The 20,373-nt window shown below is 42.0% G+C and overlaps 1 protein-coding gene across 1 annotated transcript in view; it reads left to right on the top strand.

Moving 5' to 3' along the window:
* LOC117421090 (structural maintenance of chromosomes protein 5-like) overlaps nucleotides 1-20,373 on the top strand; it is a 100,169-nt gene that overhangs the window by 65,876 nt on the left and 13,920 nt on the right. The window contains exons 19-20 of the mRNA XM_059025726.1: nucleotides 13,055-13,150; nucleotides 13,275-13,379. Of these exons, the coding sequence (XP_058881709.1) occupies nucleotides 13,055-13,150; nucleotides 13,275-13,379 (201 nt within the window). The remainder of the gene's footprint in view (nucleotides 1-13,054; nucleotides 13,151-13,274; nucleotides 13,380-20,373) is intronic.

Here is a 20,373-nt window from a genome sequence, read left to right as displayed (position 1 = left end):
GTTTTTTTAATTATTTTATTGCTTAGTTATTCCCGGCACCTGGAAACAATTGTAAATTAGGACCAGGTGCAGGGTACTTAAGAGAAAGAGTTAGTTTGCTCGCGACTGCTGAGAAGAAGGGAGCAGAAAGTGGTACTCTGCGTCCTGGCAGTCGTGAGAGGAAAAAAAAAGTGCTGTATTCAACCTGTGTGGTTTTTGTGTATTTTTAGTGGGGAAACAGCCTAGCTGTCCCACGTGTAGTCAGGGTGTTCCTGTGAGTTAGTTAGGGCTCGTACAGAGCTAGGTATTTATTTTGTTTGTGGGTCTTTTGTGTTCGTGATTTGTTTTGTTTTGTTCATCGGTTCTTTATTAAAAATTAGCGCGAAAGCGCTTTCAAACCCTCCATCTCTGTGTCTGGTCGGTATTTTAAGGGGCAAAACGAACCCGAGCCGCAAGGCTCGTTTACAATATATATAGATAAAATAATTGCCAGATACATATTTTAATACAGAATCAGTTGTTTATTAGCCTATTTCACGTTATTTCTATTAAGTTAAGTATTTGGTGTAAGAGGTAATAGCTACTTTATTAATAGGTCATAGCTGCTGAGTTGGCTAATGTATACCACACAGTGAAGCACAGCTTGAGCTACAACAGTACAGACTGTGCTTTGAAACTGGCACAGAAAACGTTTAGTGATTCATACATCTGTAAAAGACTTGCTTGTGGAAGAACAAAATCAGAGTCACTTGTGAAGTATGTGCTTGCCCCAAAAATAGTAGCTGACGTCATCCAGACCTTACCATCCACCAATGGGAATGAGAAGCCGCTTTCCTTTTCCATACAAACAGATGCCTCAAACCAAGGAAACAGGAAAATGTTTCCTATTGCAGTCCAGTTCTTCACTCCTTAGGATGGTGTAGCAAATAAAATGATTGATTTTGTGGAAAATCCAGATGAATCTGCAGAATGCATTGTGAAATGCATCACCAACTCACTGGAGAGGTTTGGATTCTCTCTGAACTCAGTTTCAGCTTTTAGTGGCAACAACACACGTCAGCTATGGTGTCCATCGCAAAACAAATGGAGCTACAGCCGAAACAGGTGTTCAGTAGAGCTTATCAAAAGTGAGCTCCTTGTGAGCCTCTGTTTTGATGTGGGGTGTGCAGACTTCCACTCCTTGATCATGGAGGACAAACCTCTCCTTGCTGCTGCAAGAAGCAACCAAAAATATGCATGGAAAAGGAAATAAAGAACTTAATGGCTGCCAATAAAGATTCAATATATGTTGGTACCATCCATGTTTGGACACAACAGCATTGTTATTACCTCATAAGCAATTTGTAAATCAGTAATAATTTCTACTTTACTAACAATTTCTAAATTCACGTCATTTTGACAACCAATTCTGATTCTGTAAAGACTTACAAACTCAGGCTGAGAATTGATCAGAATTTGTATATGCAGAGAGTTTATGAAGATCAAAATATCTTTTTTTTAATTTATCTTTAGCTTTATGCAGCAAATTCATTCTGTCATGTGACTTCCTGTCAGCAGAAATTACATCGGGAACCAGGGCAGGTTGCATATCCACTGCGTAATTTGAAATGTGCAATAGCTTTGTGGTATTTATTTTAAAGGGAACTTGTAATTACACATATTTCTAGGTTTTTCATTGATATTTGTTTGTATTGAATGTGTGTGAAATCCTGACATTTGTTTGAATTGCCGAGAATCTACAAAAGTGCCCTGGAACTAATGTTATATATAATAAATGTTTTTGGCCAATAGAAAACGTAAAAAGCCTATGATGCTTTCATTTGTCAAAATATCTTAAAATACATTAACTAATAATTATGTTTAAAGAGGTCTACTGTATCTGTGAGAGTAAAAAAATAAAAATATGTGTGTGTTGGGGGGTGGGGCATGGGTGTTGCGTGGCGTTGCGTTAGGTTCTGTTTCTTATTTTTTTTATTTTATTTTATTTTTTTTAATTTAGTCGTTGCCAATTTTTTTATTATTTTCTCCCAATTTGGAATGGCCAATTGTTTTATTACGGTCGGCTCACCGCTACCACTGCGCTGACTCGGGAGGGCGAAGATGAACACACGCTGTCCTCCGAAGCGTGTGCCGTCAAGCCGACCGCTTTTTTTCACACTGCAGACTCACCATGCAGCCACCCAAGAGCTACAGCATCGGAGGACAGCGCAGCTCTCGGGCAGCTTACAAGCAAGCCTGCAGGCGGCCGGCCAGACTACAGGGGACGCTGGTGCGTGGTGAGCCGAGGACACCCTGACCGACCTAACCCTCCCTCCCTCCCCCCGGGCGATGCTCGGCCAATTGTGCGCCGCCCCTTGGAAGCTCCCGTCCTCGATCGGCAAAGGAATAGCCTGGATTCGAACTTGCGACTTGCAGGCTATAGAGCGCATCCTGCACTCACGTGGAGCGCCTTTCCTGGATGCGCCACTCGGGAGCTGTTTGTTATTTTTGAGGTCATGAGGTGGCAACCCTAGCTGTGAGACTGTTGGGATAGGTCTCTTCCAATTTTGCACACCTAGGGCAATATTTGACCATTCTTCTTTACAAAACTGTTCAAGCCCTGTCAAGTTCCTTGGGGAGCGTTGATGGACAGCAGTCTTCAAGTCATGCCACAAATTTTCGATTGGATTTAGGTCGGGGCTCTGACTGGGCCACTCAAGGACATTTACCTTTTTGTTCCTTAGCCACTCCAGTGTAGCTTTGGCTTTGTGCTTTGGGTTGTTGTCATGCTGTAAGGTGAACTTCCGTCCCAGTTTCAGATTTCTTGCAGAGGGCAGCAGGTTTTCCTCAAGGACTTCTCTGTACTTTGCTCCATTCATTTTCCCTTCTATCCTGACAAGTGCCCCAGTCCCTGCCGATGAGAAACATCCTCATAACATGATGCTGCCGCCACCATGCTTCACAGTAGGGATGGTGTTCTTTGGGTGATGCGCTGTATTGGGTTTGCACCAAACATAACGCTTTGCATTCAGGCCAAAAAGTTACATTTTACTTAAGTCAGACCACAAAACTTTTTTCCACATGGCTACAAAATCTCCTGAGTGTTTTTTGCATACTTCAAACGGGATTCAGGGTGGGCTTTCTTGAGTAATGGCTTTCTTCTTGCCACCCTACCATACAGGCCAGATTTGTGGAGTACTTGGGATATTGTTGTCACATGCACACTTTGACCAGTCTTGCCCATAAAAGCCTGTAGCTCTTGCAAAGTTGCCATTGGCCTCTTGGTAGCCTCTCTGATCAGTCTCCTTCTTGCTCGGTCATCCAGTTTGGAGGGACTGCCTGATCTAGGCAGGGTCTTGGTTGTGCCATACACCTTCCACTTCTTAATAATCATCTTGACCGTGCTCCAAGGGATATTCAAGGCCTTTTTTATACCCATCCCCTGATCTGTGTCTTTCAACAACTTTGTCCCAGTTCTTTTGAAAGTGCCTTGGTGCTCATGGTTGAGTCTTTGCTTTGAAATGCACTACCCAGCAGAGGGAACCTACAGTAACTGCTGAATTTATCCTGAAATCATGTGAATCACTACAATCTAACACAGGTGGAGGCCACTTAACTTGGTGTGTGATTTTGAAGGTGATTGGTTACACCTGAGCTAATTTAGGATTGATATTACAAGGGGGTGGACACTTATCCAGCCAAGCTATTTCAGTTTTTATTTTTAATTAATTTTCTACAAATTTCTAGAATATTTTTTTTACTTGGAAGTTGTGGGGTAGGATGTGTAGATAAATGAAAAAAAAACTATTTTAATGCATTTTAATTCCAGGCTATAAGGCAACAATAGGTGAAAATTTTGAAAAGGGGTGTAGACTTTCTATAGGCACTGTGTCATTGTTCTGATAAATATATAAAATACAGTATCTGGAGTTCGGCTCCCCTTGTGCAGTTTATATATCTATATATATATAAACTAATTTTATATATATAAAATTAGTGCTGGGACGAACACAGGATTTTCTTGTTAGGATATTCGCTCAATTTAAATATTCGTTCGGATGTTTGTTCGTTTTCAAAAAGTAATAAAAGCCATTATATTGCTGATAACGCAGGCAGAGACCACATAGCAGCAGGGGTGTGTGGTCTGTGTGTGTTAGGGTTGTCACGATACCAGAATTTTGAACTTCGATACGATACCAGTTCAATTTCACGATACTCGATACCTCTTCAATACCACGGCAAAAAAAAAACAAAAACATCTGAACACGCAAAATAAGAGAACATTCCTTTAATAAAGGTAAACAATCTTGACTCTAGGTCAGATGGTGCAGGTGCAGTAAACCTAATTTGCATATTATCACTTAAGACATTTTTTTGTGTAGGACTATGATTGACTGGCCCTTTAATAGTTCTGCTTGTTTTTGGTAGTGAAATAAAGAGGATGAAGTAAAACTACAAAGTGGATGAATTTGAGATTTTTATTAAGTGATTCAGGTGAGTGCTCTGTACATTATTGACGGAGAAAAGTTCTCAAAAAAGTTTTTTACCATTATTATATATGTGCTTATAACTGTGACTACAGGGGTTTCAGGTAAGTACCATATGTGGAATAAATCAGCACAAACTGGGTATTCAGAAAATAAAAAAAATCCATTCTTTGATTTGATACCCACTAAATTTAGTATAGAAACATAAGGCAGCAGTGTGGAGTAGTGGTTAGGGCTCTGGACTCTTGAACGGAGAGTTGTGGGTTCAATCCTAGGTTGGGGATACTGCTGCTGTACGCAGATTGATCCAGTATAAACGAGTAATTGTATGTAAAAATAGTGGGATATCTTGTAACAATTATAAGTCGCCCTGGATAAGGGCGTCTGCTAAGAAATAAATAATAATAATAATAAACAAAAAAATAATGAATGGCAGGATGAAAATAAATAATATATGCTTTTTAGAAAAAAAGAACATTTGTTGTCAATAAATATTTTTTTCAGTGCTCTGAGTAGAAAAAAATTTATTTTACAATCAAACTTCAAGGTCTTGGGAACATGTCTAAAATGAAAGAATTAAAATTGGAACACCAGAAAAAAAGTTACAGCCATTTATAACAAAACTATAGAAAACACAAGAAATGCAAAATAATATATAAAAAGAAAATGATCAAAAACAAGGGAAATGTAATCTTGTTTTATTTTGTTTCGCAATGTTTTCTTTGCTATCCTGCGCGTCTGCTCCATTCAGTGCTCTCACACAGCGTGAAGCAGTCAGTCAGAATCTCACCGACGTAGATGCCCATATTTGGTATAATTAGAAAGCCACAGTCCGCCCCTTTCCAAGAGTGACAGCCATATGCGCCTATGATATACCACTCTCGCGTACTACGTCGTAGAAGGCCGAGCCTGGGGGCGACCGCAATAAAGCTAGACTAACCTCTGTGAAGTGTGTTTGACAGATAACTAGAGTCATTTCCCCCCCAAGCGAATAGCAGCTAGCAAGTGAAGTGGCAGGAGGCAGCGCTGTTTTACAGTTGAAATCCCGTTCCTGTATGGTGGCTGAGAGGTGCAAAAATACTTTTTTCATGCGTTCCCATGACGTGTTTCTTCAAGCCTCTAGTCATACAAACACTGTGCTGTTTCAATGTAATTTTAAAAAAATATATATACATATATATTTTGCTTGTTTAAAGAAATGAGCTAACTAGCAAAGCTACCGATGTATTAGCTTAGCTAGCTTGCTTGCTCGCTGGTTATCTGTAACATTAATGTGAAGGCAGACAAATAATATCTGTCACTCCAACGTAGAGCACAACACCGTACACATTAGCGCTAAGTTAGCTAGCTTGCTTTCTTAATTTCACATTTCCCCATCGTTTTCATTGAGGACATGTATTTTTAACTTATATATGTGATGCATTCATTCAATAATCTACGCTGTCACTAACCTGTCTGAATTATTTGAAGAGGTCAGGGTGCCTGCCCGCCAAATGCTTCGCTAAAATTGAGGTGTTGCCTCATTTTGTTTTATCGTCTTAAAGCACCGTTTTGCATATGGGCTTGGGTGGATCATTCGCTTCATAAGCGAAATACTTCCACACAGCACTCCTGCTGTTCTCTTTTTCTAAGAGTGCGGGCCGCTCCCATCTTAACCTTTTACTTCTGAATCCTGGCTGTCTCGTTGTCGTTGTTTCCACCTGGAGTGTGTGGTGTCTGTGCGCGGACATAAAGGGAAGCTTTTTTTTCAGTAATCGACTCTGTCTTTTACATGAAGGACGCGAACACGCAATTTTCATTACACAAGTACAGAGTGCTCCGATACTTTTTGTTTTCCGGTATTACCAAATGTATAATTAATGAAGCTCAGAACCGTTTTTGAAGTTTGGTATCGCGGTAGTATCAAAGTATCGGTATTTTTGACAACCCTAGTGTGTGCCTGTGTTTTACAGCAAGACATTACAGTAACACGTCAAAGTAGAAAAATACAGGAGTAAAGAATACGTTGTATAGGCCTTACTTTACCCCAGTGAATTAACTACAATACAGTGGGTGGCAAATAGCAGTTCAACTTAAACGTTGTTTTGTTTATTCCCAAAATAAATAGTACATAACGTTGACACCGCATTTCAGAGGTCACGTTTACGCAGAATTCTGTATAAACAATAATTTTGTTTATATTACGAAGTAGTTTCATGCAATGCAACGTGTAAAAATGGTTCCACTGCTCCCTGCATTCTCTTTAAAACAAAAAAAACAGCAGCGGAGCTCTCAGTATCCCATGTAGCAATGCGCACGTCCCTGGTATTAGAGCGACTCAGTAATCTGTATCTGAGCATCTTACCTGTTGACACTCAGCCAAGAATTTGGACAAGTAAAACACATGCTCAAAGGTTTTAACCACCCAGCTGCCCTTTTATTTTGGCAGTTTCCATGTTAAAAATGCTCTTTTTTTTATTTTTTGCAGATTTTTCATTCTTAGCCCTCAAATAAGTAATTTGGACAGTTTTGAAAACCAGTTTTTGCCTTATTTTTTAAAATACACACTTTTTTATTGTTATTATGAAAAGCAGAAATACAGACGTGCTCAAATTTGTTGGTACCCTTATAGCTCATTGAAATAATGCTTCATTCCTACTGAAAAGTGATGAAATTAAAAGCTATTTTATCATGTATACTTGCATGCCTTTGGTATGTCATAAAATAAAGCAAAGAAGCTGTGAAAAGAGATGAATTATTGCTTATTCTACAAAGATATTCTAAAATGGCCTGGACACATTTGTTGGTACCCCTTAGAAAAGATAATAAGGGCAGCAGTGTGGAGTAGTGGTTAGGGCTCTGGACTCTTGACCGGAGGGTTGTGGGTTCAATCCCCAGTAGGGGACACTGCTGTTGTACCCTTGAGCAAGGTACTTTACCTAGATTGCTCCAGTAAAAACCCAACTGTAAAAATGGGTAATTGTATGTAAAATAATGTGATATCTGTATAATGTCAAATAATGTATAATGTGATATCTTGTAACAATTGTAAGTCGCCCTGGATAAGGGCGTCTGCTAAGAAATAAATAATAATAATAATAATAATAATAATAATAATAATAATAATAATAATAATAATAATAATAATAATAATAATAATAAATAATTGGATTATAGTGATATTTCAAACTAATTAGTTTCTTTAATTAGTATCACACATGTCTCCAATCTTGTAATCAGTCATTCAGCCTATTTAAATGGAGAAAAGTAGTCACTGTGCTGTTTGGTATCGTTGTGTACACCACACTGAACATGGACCAGAGAAAGCAAAGGAGAGAGTTGTCTGAGGAGATCAGAAAGAAAATAATAGACAAGCATGGTAAAGGTAAAGGCTACAAGACCATCTCCAAGCAGCTTGATGTTCCTGTGACAACAGTTGCAAATATTATTAAGAAGTTTAAGGTCCATGGAACTGTAGGCAACCTCCCTGGGCGCGGCCGCAAGAGGAAAATCGACCCCAGAGTGAACAGAAGGATAGTGCGAATGGTAGAAAAAGAACCAAGGATAACTGCCAAAGAGATACAAGCTGAACTCCAAGGTGAAGGTACGTCAGTTTCTGATCGCACCATCCGTCGCTTTTTGAGCGAAAGTGGGCTCCATGGAAGAAGACCCAGGAGGACTCCACTTTTGAAAGAAAAACATAAAAAAGCCAGACTGGAATTTGCTAAAATGCATATTGACAAGCCACAATCCTTCTGGGAGAATGTCCTTTGGACAGATGAGTCAAAACTGGAGCTTTTTGGCAAGTCACATCAGCTCTATGTTCACAGACGAAAAAATGAAGCTTTCAAAGAAAAGAACACCATACCTACAGTGAAACATGGAGGAGGCTCGGTTATGTTTTGGGGCTGCTTTGCTGCGCCTGGCACAGGGTGCCTTGAATCTATGCAGGGCACAATAAAATCTCAAGACTGTCAAGGCATTCTGGAGCGAAACGTACTGCCCAGTGTCAGAAAGCTCTGTCTCAGTCGCAGGTCATGGGTCCTCCAACAGGATAATGACCCAAAACACACAGCTAAAAGCACCCAAGAATGGATAAGAACAAAACATTGGACTATTCTGAAGTGGCCTTCTATGAGTCCTGATCTGAATCTATGGAAAGCTGAAACTTGCAGTCTGGAGAAGGCACCCATCAAACCTGAGACCGCTGGAGCAGTTTGCTCTGGAAGAGTGGGCCAAACTACCTGTTAACAGGTGCAGAAGTCTCATTGAGAGCTACAGAAAACGTTTGATTGCAGTGATTGCCTCTAAAGGTTGTGCAACAAAATATTAGGTTAGCGGTCCCATCATTTTTGTCCATGCCATTTTCATTTGTTTTCTTATTTACAATATTATGTTGAATAAAAAAATCAAAAGCAAAGGCTGATTTCTATTAAATATGGAATAAACAATGGTGGATGCCAATTACTTTTGTCAGTTTCAAGTTATTTCAGAGAAAATTGTGCATTCTTCATTTTTTGTGGAGGGGTACCAACAAATTTGAGCACGTCTGTATATTATTTCAGTAGAACTTAAATAACAAAATAACAACAATGTGTTTACAATTGTAGCATTATAATATAGATCACATAATGTATTTTTTTCCAATGGCAGCATTATATAAGTATAAAATAACATTTTTTTACAATGGCAGCAATATAATAACATTATAATACTTGTGCAGGCGTTTCAAAGCAGACGCACTTCAAACCTTCATCACTGCTAACATCTTTATCAAGCACATATACATCAGAAAACTTGCATCGCAAATTTTCAATCACGTCATGTACAGTATCTTCCCTAGTTTCAGGCACGGGTGTATAGCGCTCTTCTATGCATTATTATCTGTGAAGTGTAGGTACAATAAATAAATAGGTTGTTTTGACCAGTACCAATCCTGACAAGGCTTCTTTACAACTTGTAACACCAAAAAATAAAAAAAATTTAAAAACTCCTTGTTTTATTCTCTGTAGATACAGGGGCATCAATTTTTCACTCACAGCTGTATATATACAGATGACCTGGTCTGTCAAGCACATTTCTTAGGGACTGCTGCCAGTGAAAGTCAAAACTGCAGGCAACTTTACTCTGTTGTCAAATTATTTATTAACTGAAGCACATTAAGAAGACGTGTTAAACTTTGCAGATGCACATATAAGTGCCTGTACGCTATTTTCATGGGAGTGACAAGTTTGGACTTGTTTGTGCTCCATGTGGAAATCGTGGGATAAGCAGCTGGGTGGCCATGGATGATGCCTTCAGGGTTTTTATTGTTTTCCATTACATGAGAATAGGTGTTAAAACTTCTCTGGGGACATCAAGTGGACTCCTTCCATCTTTGCTGTTTCGTCGACTGGCCCACGACACCTTAAGAGGGCTCGACAGTGATTCTGGCTTCCCAGCATCACCCCCTCTGTCCCCCACTCAGCTAAGCCCAGTTTACTTACCTTCCTTTACATCAATGTTGCTTTCTTTGTACGATGCTTGAGGTCCCCAACCAGATTCATTTTGTCTCAACCAGAGCCAGTTGCTGCTCCTCTCTGCTGCTTCAGATAAGTTCTTCACTATGCTTCACAACTCTTGACCACTGAATCCGATGTCTCTGAGAAACCGGGTTGTGGATTGTGCCACAAATCCTCGACAACCCACCTCCACCTGGACTCTCCATCCTCGCTGTTTCTCTTCAGCACCTAGTTGAGTGTACCGAAGTTTCTTCTTTTCATAAGCCTCATCCACAGCATCCTCCCATGGCACTGTTAACTCTATCAGGTGAACAAGGCGTGCTAATCCAGACCACAAGACAATATCTGGTCGAAGGTTAGTGGTGGCAATCTCAGGTGAGAAAATAAGCCATTGACCAACATCTGCCAGCATTTTCCAGTCTCTAGCAGCTTCCAGTTGTCCTAGACGAGTTTTGGTTTTAATACCTTTTAATACCTGTGTCATATATTGCTGGCATTGATGGCAACCTGTTGGTCATGCTGCACTTGTCTTCCAATGCTAAGGCCAAACATCGCAGCACCTGGACATGACGCCAAGTAAACCATCCTTGGCTAAGACCCACCTTACATCCTGTCAAAATGTGTCTTAATGTAGCTGGCGATGAACACAATGGACACCACAGATCCTCTCCTACCCATAGATTAAGGTTCTGTGGTGATGTTCCATTGTCCATAGATCTAGTCCATTCTCCCTGCTTGGCCTGGGAAACTGCCATTACGCACCTCATCCTCTCCTCCTGCTTGTGCACCTCGTTGACTACCAGCTTCCTCCGTTGAGCTGGGGCTGCTTTGCGCCATGTCGGAGGAGCTGTACTGAGACCAAGGCCTCCTCTTCGATGCTGTATGAAATCACTGTTACGAAGGGCAGCCTTTGCATCTTCCACAGCTTCCTTTGCACCCATATTCTTCCAGTTTTCAACACAGGTGATGCCTCCCTCACACATTCATTGTGTCTCTACCAGTGTTATTTCCAATCAAACATTGGAGCACTTAACCCTTTGCGGTCCATTTATTCATCACTTCTCAGGTGCGTCAGGTCCAATTTTCACACGTACAGTTTATTTTAGACACGCTGTTTAAAAGTATTTTTTTTTCACAGTAAAACAGGTTTAAAAGGCACTTCATATCAACAGGACACTCAAAACTGCATCTCCAGCCCCGCTCCACTCCTTGTTCGCTGTATTTTTCACATACCTCTTCATAGTCGTGCATACCGATAAATAATCTCCTGATCACTCGTTTTATCACCAAACTCCTCAATAATGCGATCCAAGTCATTATTTTATTACTATAACATCTCAAAAAGCTCTGCAAATGTCAGTGATATTCTTTGAGCGCTGATTGCAGAAGCAGCTATCTTGTTTTTTTTGGCCGTGTTATCTCTGTGGTGCCGGGGCTATATGTATTGCTCAGATAGGCCCCTTTTTTATTTTATTTTTTTCGGCTCCTATCTGTCTCACTTGGCCATTGAATGGTTTTTCTCTGCTTTTTCCGTGTTTTACGTCTTTTTGATGATGTCGGACAGGGTCCAACATCGGACCGGAAAGGGAAAATTGTAATGTCGGACCTGTTCCGACATAGGACCGCAAAGGGTTAAACCCCTCAGTCAGAGCTGAGACCAGGGGCACTGGAACTAGGGGTGCTGGGGGTGTGTTTGCATGGCTTCCATTGTATACAGGGGTTACAGTTTTGTTCAATGGCTTTCAGCACCCCCACTTTAAAAATTGTTCCAGTGCCACTGGCTAAGACTGGCAGCTGCAGTATCCCTTTACCATACAGTCCCACTCTGCTGAGGCAGCTTGGAACTCCTAACCATTTCCTGATGTATGAACTGATTAACGCTTCCAACTTCTCTACTGTTGTGAAGGAAACCTCATACACAGTGAGTGGCCACAGAAGTCATGCATTAGACCAAACTGAAAGCATCAGAGTTTTAGTTTGCCTGGTAAAGCGCTGCTGTCTATGCTCTTCAACCCTTGCACTGCTTGTTGTCTCACTTCTCCCACACACTTTTCACAGGATTCTCAGACACTGTTGGTATTGCCTCATTGTTAATGTAGAACCTCTTATCCACTGCTTTACCTTTAATTATAGATGCTCCTTGACTTAGTGGGCTTGAATTGCATCCATGCCCATTCAACGTTATTGATTAGTTTGCCCACTAACTGATTAGTGCAGGGTTTTAGTCATGATTGTCGTGTCATCTACATATGCACTAATTGGTGGCAGTCGCGTTCCAGAAGTATTCTCCTCCCACTACCCATTTTGACGCGCTAATAATTACTTCCATTGCCATGGTAAAAGCCAGTGGTGAAATGGTGCATCCTGCCATTATTCCAATTTCTGGCCATGTAGTGGTGAATTCTGAAGTTGAAAAACAAAATTGCAAATCTCCAAAGTAGAAGAATCTTCTTTCGTCAGAAAAAAATCTTTGTTAGTGAGGCAGACTTATTTTTTTTTTTTTCAGTTGAAAAAAAAAAAAAAAAAAACTGAAACTGCTTGAATCATATATCCTTAGTAAACCATGACATGTCTGGATGTAATTGGGACTCCATAAGATTGACTGTAACATTGTCTTTTCATTTTGTGAGTGGGATATGTGTTTATTTTATCATTGTATTCTTTTTTCGCCACAGAGTTATCACTGACATAAAGGACGTCATATTTGCTACATTTTCTTTAAATTCTGAAATTAATAATCGATACCCGTGGAGTATCGATTATTTTTATTTATTTATTTATTTATTTTTCAAACCTGCTAAACCCTCCTATCCTCTGGTCTATAAAATATGATGGGTATTGGCAATTAATTTTGCCAGTCCAGATGTGGTAGTAGTTTTCTAAAAAGGACAAACAACTACGGATGGAGCAGCTGCCCATCCCATAAGATATAAGGACACATTGAAATACATTACATCACAACATACAGTAGTAGCAGCATTTGACACCAGTTGACTAAATCGGATAAAATCACTCTGCAGAGGGGGTAATAGATTTCACTCGCGCTTGCCACCGGTAGCCCTGTAAATTACATTCCTCACTAAAATATTTGTTCTACCCTGTTTTTTTTTTTGTTTTGTTTTGTTTCAGGGGTTCCGTAAGCTTCCAGATACTCTGGATGAAATAGATGCTTTACTTCATGAGGAGAGATCAAGAGCCTCCTGCTTCACTGGCTTAAACGCTTCAGTAAGTGGATGAGTTTCTGTGTGAAATGACCTTGAAGTATTCCACACCTAGTGAACAATAAAAGCAATAGAAGCAATCAAATATTCTGTTAACATTTAATGTTTTTGTTTGTTTGTTTTTTCAGGTTGTTGATGAGTACACAAAGAGGACTCAGGAAATTGAGAATTTAGCAAAAGAACTAGAAGAAAAGAAAACTGAATTAAATAATTACAGGCAGAATATTTCCCAGGTTTGTTATTTACTTTTATTTTTTTCTGCAGGCCAACAGCATTTTTCCAGATTAAAAAATAAGGTACATTAAATGGACCTTAGACCAGTGTGCATCTTGGACGTCTTTAATCTATGCAGTGTGCCATATACAACACTTCAAACAAATACAGCTGTGTAGTGTTCCCAATGTAGGTGAAAGAGTAAATCCATCAGAAAAGTCTGAGTACACATTTGATTGGTTTAATTTTACAGCGTCTCATATTGATTGGTTTAATTTTACAATGATATACTTGTATTGATTCAGGACGATGCGAGGGTTCTAATAATGGAGGTTTTATTTATTTTCTCAATTGGAACACAGCGTAGTTTACACAAAACAAAAGTATATGCAAGTGTATCTTACTGCTCTTTCTTTCTCCCACTTGTCCTGTCTATCCCATTTTGTCACATCCAGTTTTTCTAACTTTATTGTTCACCGGTCTTTCTTTGGCAAACACAATAGTACAAAACGAAACATAAAGTCGCAGTCCTCGAAATTCGAACTGATAAATGTAAATATTTCAGTCTTACATTAACATGGCATCCAAGCAAAGCACTGTGAGTAATGTTTCCCTATCAAGTAAGAAATGTAACCATTTATCCTATTTACCCTTAAAGACCCTGTAACCTCAATAGATATAACAAAGACTGCTCGTCGGAGCCTGTGACGCAGTTATGCCCACCCCCAAGGGCATAAATAGACTGCAAGCACAGATCTCAATATCATTTTTCCTTTCATCCGACCTGAGATGAGAGAGACTACGAACAGATACGTGTTGAATATACTTTTATCTGCTTATTTGTGTGTGTAATTTAACTTAACACTAGAAGACCCAGAGATATGCTCATACCTAGAAGCCTCAATATCATTACGGCTGTATTCAAAACACTGTAAATAGTATAATGAAAGGAGAAACAGTCTGGTGTAATTTTTTTTATTTTTTATTGAGTACGTAATGTAAACATCTAAACAACCGAAGCATATTAAATATATACAGCAACCACTCGATATATCGCGGGGTGTCGGGGTCCAATACAAATCAGCTATATATCGTGGGTCGCGATATAACGAGAGACCCATAGAAAAACAAATAGGCTAATAACAAATACTGTACAACCACTCCCTCGTTTTATCGGGGGCGTCAGGTTCCAATAAATCATCTACGCAACATGCTTTTTCTCATTTTTCGTATAAAAAGCAGCACACCGTTTTAATTCATACTGCGGAGGATAACTGCTTCTCATCAACTTTAAGTCTCCAATTAATTTCATGAATATTCCTCTCCTTTCTCAAATGCCCAACCGCTGCATTGAAAGAATCCATTCACAACACAGGAGGCTTGTTGCTAGTGAGCCGACGTCACTGCCCTGTGACTAGTGCATTGCTTAAAAAAACACTTCAGCATAATATATTGTTCTGTATATTTTAGTTTGTGTAGTACAAAATAAAATGAACAGTAATTCTAAGTGAAATTGTCTATGTATAGTGCAGCTAAGACATGCGCAGTTAGACTCTGAAAATGGGGAGCCAACTCCAGGACCGCGATATAACCAAATCCGCAGTATAGCGAGGGGCGATTTAACAAGGGTGTGTGTGTATGTGTGTATTAGAAATAATAAAGTAGAATACTGTTCTGTATAATCAAAATACAATTGTTTTCTGTGTGGCCGTCAATGTGACTGCTCCCGGGGCTTTTAGGTATATTCTAATATATCTCCTTTATTTCTGCACTTCCACGTTTCATGCTTTGTGAAAATATTTAACACATACAGACAGAAAGGTACATGAACGTGCAGCCCCATATGTGTTACACAACTAGAGAAAATTAAATTTTAAAACCAAAAACTGCCAAAATGACTACCGCGGGGCTTCTAGTGTTAATTAGATTTTATATTTACGTAATTATAGTAATTGCTATTTACACGTATTGTGCACTCAGCCGTGGTTTTCGTTAAGTCCCTCAGCAGCCTTGTGCTCCGCGCGAAGCCGGCGTCTCTGTCGCCCCTTCCCCAGGAGAAAATAACCTTAAGTCGGCTACTGGTGTTCTGTCTTAGGCTGCTAGCTTCGTTGAAAATATAAATGTTTTTTATTACGAAAATTATACATAATTAACGGTAATTGAGCGTTTACTGTTTTGTGTGAGAAAAAAATTGTATTTTTCTGTTTCTTTTCACAGAAATACTAGCACATCTGTAGGACTGAGACGCGCGCTTCGGGTTAAAACTGCTTGCAGTTTTCTCCCTCAGTGTCTCGTTGCCACATTAATCTTGTTTGCAGGGCTCTAATAGTAGGTTTCTTCCGTTTTCAGACTGTTGGATTAACCAAGTTGTAGCTGTATGTGGGCATCCCTATAGATCGCTCCCATGGTAAGCTCCCTTTCCCACCTGTACACTGTACATCGAACGAGGTTACCATCGTGATGCACTAGCAGTTGCTGGGCTCAGCTCTGCTTCAGGGCTGGCTGTCCGCAGCCCCTCCGATAGTGTTTTGTTGCCGCCCTGGTCTCTGCGTGCAGTGCCATTGCGAAGGCTGTCGGGGCTCTGACATAGGTTACCACTCTGATTCACTAAACAGTCGCTAGGCTAGCGCTGCGTCGGGTCTGATGTGCTTGCAATCTTTCCTGCAGTGTTTCGTGCTGCCTTGGTCTCTGCTTGCAGTACCATTGCGAAGGCTCTGACAACGGACTTTGCCCAGTCTTAGGGCTGTGTTGGTTTGCCTGAAGCTTTATAGGTGGGCACCCCTATATATTGCTTCTGCAGTAACTGTAGGTCACAGACCAGTTCCGTTCCAGACCCGGTACATTTACCGAACAACAAACCAAGTTAATGTACCGGGGTAATCGTACCAGACCGAGTGTACCACCACCGAACAGTACCGTACCGAGTGTACCACCACCGAGTATAACCACCCACTGAACCGTGCCTTGCAAGGTACTGCACAGTACAGCACTAGTGCTCAGGCACCGTGCGGCTGTGAACCGATCAGTTCATCTCGGTTCATTTTAGTCTGCTCGGTTCAACCTTGGTTCATCACCGTTGAGGCTCAGTTCAAAGGTTTTATAAAGATAAAAACTGAAAACGCGGAACACTATGTATACTGCTCCAGCCCTGTTACAGTGCATACTTTATACAGGAGCTGCAGCTGCAGCTGTTACACAGCACCATTGCTGCTTGAGACACATCCAGCCTCAGCTGGGGCGATGCCTAGAATGGCAGTGGGGGTGCAGGGGATGTGTAACCCTCATTGAGCACTAATGTACCTACCTGGTGCTACAGGCAACGAATCAGTACCAAACACAGGCAGCGACTTTACATCTTACTGTACATTGCTTGCTATTTCCATAATGCCTGGGGTTATCCCTGTGACACATGCAAGGCTAGCCTGCCTGTCTGGTACCAAGCAGACCTTGTTGACAGCCCAGTTGCTGTCTTTATCAAGCCACTTTTTTACGGGTTTTGTGCGCATTTCTCCAATGAGCTGGCGTTCCCATTTGAGGACATGGAGTCAGATAGCGCATCCCCTACTGTTAAGCTCTCCCTGTAACGGCGGAGCTTATGCCATTGATCAAAAGGGCCACTGCGGTCTTGCAGGTGCCCTGGTCTACAGAGGGTCAGCCCTGTTGCATTAGTGTACAGTGGCGTTGCTGCTTGAGCAGACAAGCCTTGAGGGCAGCAACAGTACTGTACACTACTGTATCAAACTGGTGCTACAGGCACCAAACTGGCACCAAACCGACCCCCTACTGTTCGGTACAGTCCCGGTTCCGACCTGCTACCGACCAAGGTTTTACAATCCCCAATCTGGTACTAAGCAGGCCTCGCCGACAGTCCTGTAGCTATTTTTAGCAAGCTGAGGCAGCAACTGTACATTCTTACGGTACATTGCTTGCTATTTACATAATTACTGGGTTTTATCCCTGTGACATATGCAAGGCCAGCCTGCCTGTGGACAAGCAGATGCTCTTCCTGCCTGAGGCAGCAACATGCAAAGGAGGCACTGGTAAACTGCATTTCTGCAAGTTTTTTGTGTGCATTCTCCAAGCATATGTTGGAGAATCGTTTCTCCTGCAGCTCTACAGAGCTGTCTGCGTCCCTCTCCTGTACAGTGCTCTTCCCCATCACCCTCTCATAGAGAGGTGGCTGTTTTCCCACATCATGGCTCACGCACCTGGGAATAGAGAAGCCCTGGGCAGCAGTTTCCCACAGGCACGCGTGCCTTGTGGGGATAAAGTTTGCTCCATTCTGTTTGGTTCTGGCCCGCTACAGACCAGTATTCCCATCCCAGTCTGGTACCAAACAGACCTTGTTGACAGTCCTGTTACTGTCTTTAGCAGCTGAGGCAGCAACTGTACATTGCTTGCTATTGCATATGCCTGGGTTTTTATCCCTGTGCCAGCAGCTTCAGGGACCAGCACAGCCAGACAGCCTTCTATTTGGGAGTGCGCCTGGACTCCAGGTCCATGCTGTACACTCTGTCGGACGACAGGGTGCAGAGAATGACCGCTGGTCTGAAGCTTTTCAGTGCCCTCTCCAAGCCTGGTTCAACAGCAGGGTTTTTCAGCCGTGACAGTGTCTCGTCTCTGTCTGAAGGCTTTTTCTTGATGGATAAAGCCTGCCCTCCTGCGCTTAGGTGTAGCGCTGGGCAGCATCACCAGAGGGAGGTCATCACCGCGGGCACGTCCAACCTCGGCTGGGGCGCTGTGTGGAATGGCAGGGGAGCGCAAGGGGTGTGTGAACCCCCCATGGCAGGGTCTCCATATCAATCTTTTGCAGGCAGTGTTTCTAGCCTTGCAAAATTTTTACAGGAGGTTTAAGGGAGACACGTGCTTGTCTGGACGGACAACACTACCGTGGTAGCTTATATAAACCTTATATAAACCACCAGGGCAACCTCAGGTCCCCAGTCTCCATCGAGTAGCCTGCAAGCTGTTGCGCTGGGCGCACGATCACCTCCTCTGTCTGCGAGCAGTACACCTGCCCGGGGTGATAAGCTAGGCGGCAGACCTGCTCTCCAAAGGGAGTTCCCAGTGCCTCAGAATGGAGGCTTCACCCAGAGGTTTGGGAGAGCCATTGTCAACTCATTGTCCTCGCTGGTTCTCCATAACAGGAGCTGGGGACCCACTGGCAATAGATGCCTTGGCACACCAGTGCCGAGGCAGCTGCTGTTATCCTTTCCCACCGCTCGCCTTGCTTCCGCTGTGTCTGGAGAAAATCAGACAGGACCAGGCCAGGGTGCTATTAGTAGCTCCTTAGAGGCCCAGGAAACTCTGGTTTCCAGTTCTAATGCTGCTTCTGAGCAGCCAACCATAGAGCCTGCCCGAACATCGCAACCTGCTCAGTCAGGCGCGGGGGACATTGTGGCATCCCAACTCGTCGAGCCTGCAGCTCTGGGTCTGGCCCCTGAACGGCAACATTTGAGCCGCCCAGGGCTTTCCGACAGGGTTATTGACACCCTGCAGAATGCCAGAGCAGCGTCCACACGTTCCCTGTATGGGTGTTTTCAGACATGGTGCTTGCCTAAGGGCTTTGACCCCACGACCTAACCCATGGCAGTTATACTGCAATTTTTGCAGGACCTGTTGATAAGGGGAACCGCTCTACATTAAAGGTCTGTTTGGCAGCTATTTCATTTTTCCATATCAAAATTGATTCAGTCTCCTCAGGAGCTCAGCTTTCTGGCGGGGCAAATTTTAAAAGGAACTTGGCGGCTTCGGCCACCTATGAAGGACATTGTCCCTGGTTGGAGGCTTAACATGGTGCTTGAAGCCTCCCTTTGAGCCCTTGCATTCAGCTAAGCTGAAATATGTATCTTTGAAAACGGCTTTCTTGCTTGCAGTCATATCCGCTAAGTGGGCGGGTGAGATGCAAGCATTTGCCAAAAACTATCTTAGCATTTCACGTTACCCAGACTGGAATCGGAGGCTTTTAATCCATCTCCTTTCCAGTCTGACAGGGAGCGGCAGCTCCATACGCTTTGTCTGGTGCGGACTAGAGTATTATGTGGACCGAACACAGAGTAGGAGGCAGTCTGAACAATTTTTTGTCTGTTATGGGGCTAAGTCCCATGGTAAAGCTCTTTCTAAATAGAGGCTATCCAAATGGATCACAGACACAGTCAAGACTGCATACGAGCGAGCCAACTTGCCAACTTGCCCCCTCTAGAAAAGCTCACTGCCCATTCCACCAGGGGCATGACAACTTCATGGGCTTTGTTCCAGGGTGCAACTGTCAAATACATTTGCAATGCAGCGGTGTGGGCCACTCCCCATACCTTTACGCAGTTCTATCAGCTGAAGGTCATAGATCCACAAAACCCTGGTTTTGGAACAAGAGTGTTGAGGGTGACCTCCAGGGTTCGTCATGGTAACACGCAAGGTGGCCTTGGCCGAGCCTTGTGGCATTCCAGTTGTCCACTTGCCTTGCGACCAGCTTTGGTATTTCTACCCATGAGGTAATGGTTACATTTCATACTTGATAGGGAGTGTTATTATTATTATTATTATTATTATTATTATTATTATTATTATTTGTTTATTTAGCAGATTGCCTTTATCCAAGGCGACTTACAGACTAGGGTGTGTGAACTATGCATCAGCTGCATTGTCACTTACAACTACGTCTCACCCGAAAGACGGAGCACAAGGAGGTTAAGTGACTTGCTCAGGGTCACACAGTGAGTCAGTGGCTGAGGTGGGATTTGAACCGGGGACCTCCTGGTTACAAGCACTTTTCTTTAACCACTGGACCACACTGCCTCCTATTATCATAACCCTGGTTCCCTGAAATAGAAATCTAAATACCAATTTAATGGCAATTTAATTTTGTACTTTGCACCTACGCATTTTGGAGTGTGTATACTTTTTCTTAGTAAATGTACTTCATTACTTTGTAAAAAGCAATTCTAAATATTACTTTGAAGTTCTCAATATAATTCCCAATAATGGTCTCTATAATAGCAATATTGTACAAAATTC

Source organism: Acipenser ruthenus, chromosome 1 (assembly GCF_902713425.1).
Source record: "Acipenser ruthenus chromosome 1, fAciRut3.2 maternal haplotype, whole genome shotgun sequence".
Lineage (NCBI taxonomy): Eukaryota > Metazoa > Chordata > Actinopteri > Acipenseriformes > Acipenseridae > Acipenser > Acipenser ruthenus.
This window is presented reverse-complemented; position numbering and strand designations above follow the sequence as displayed.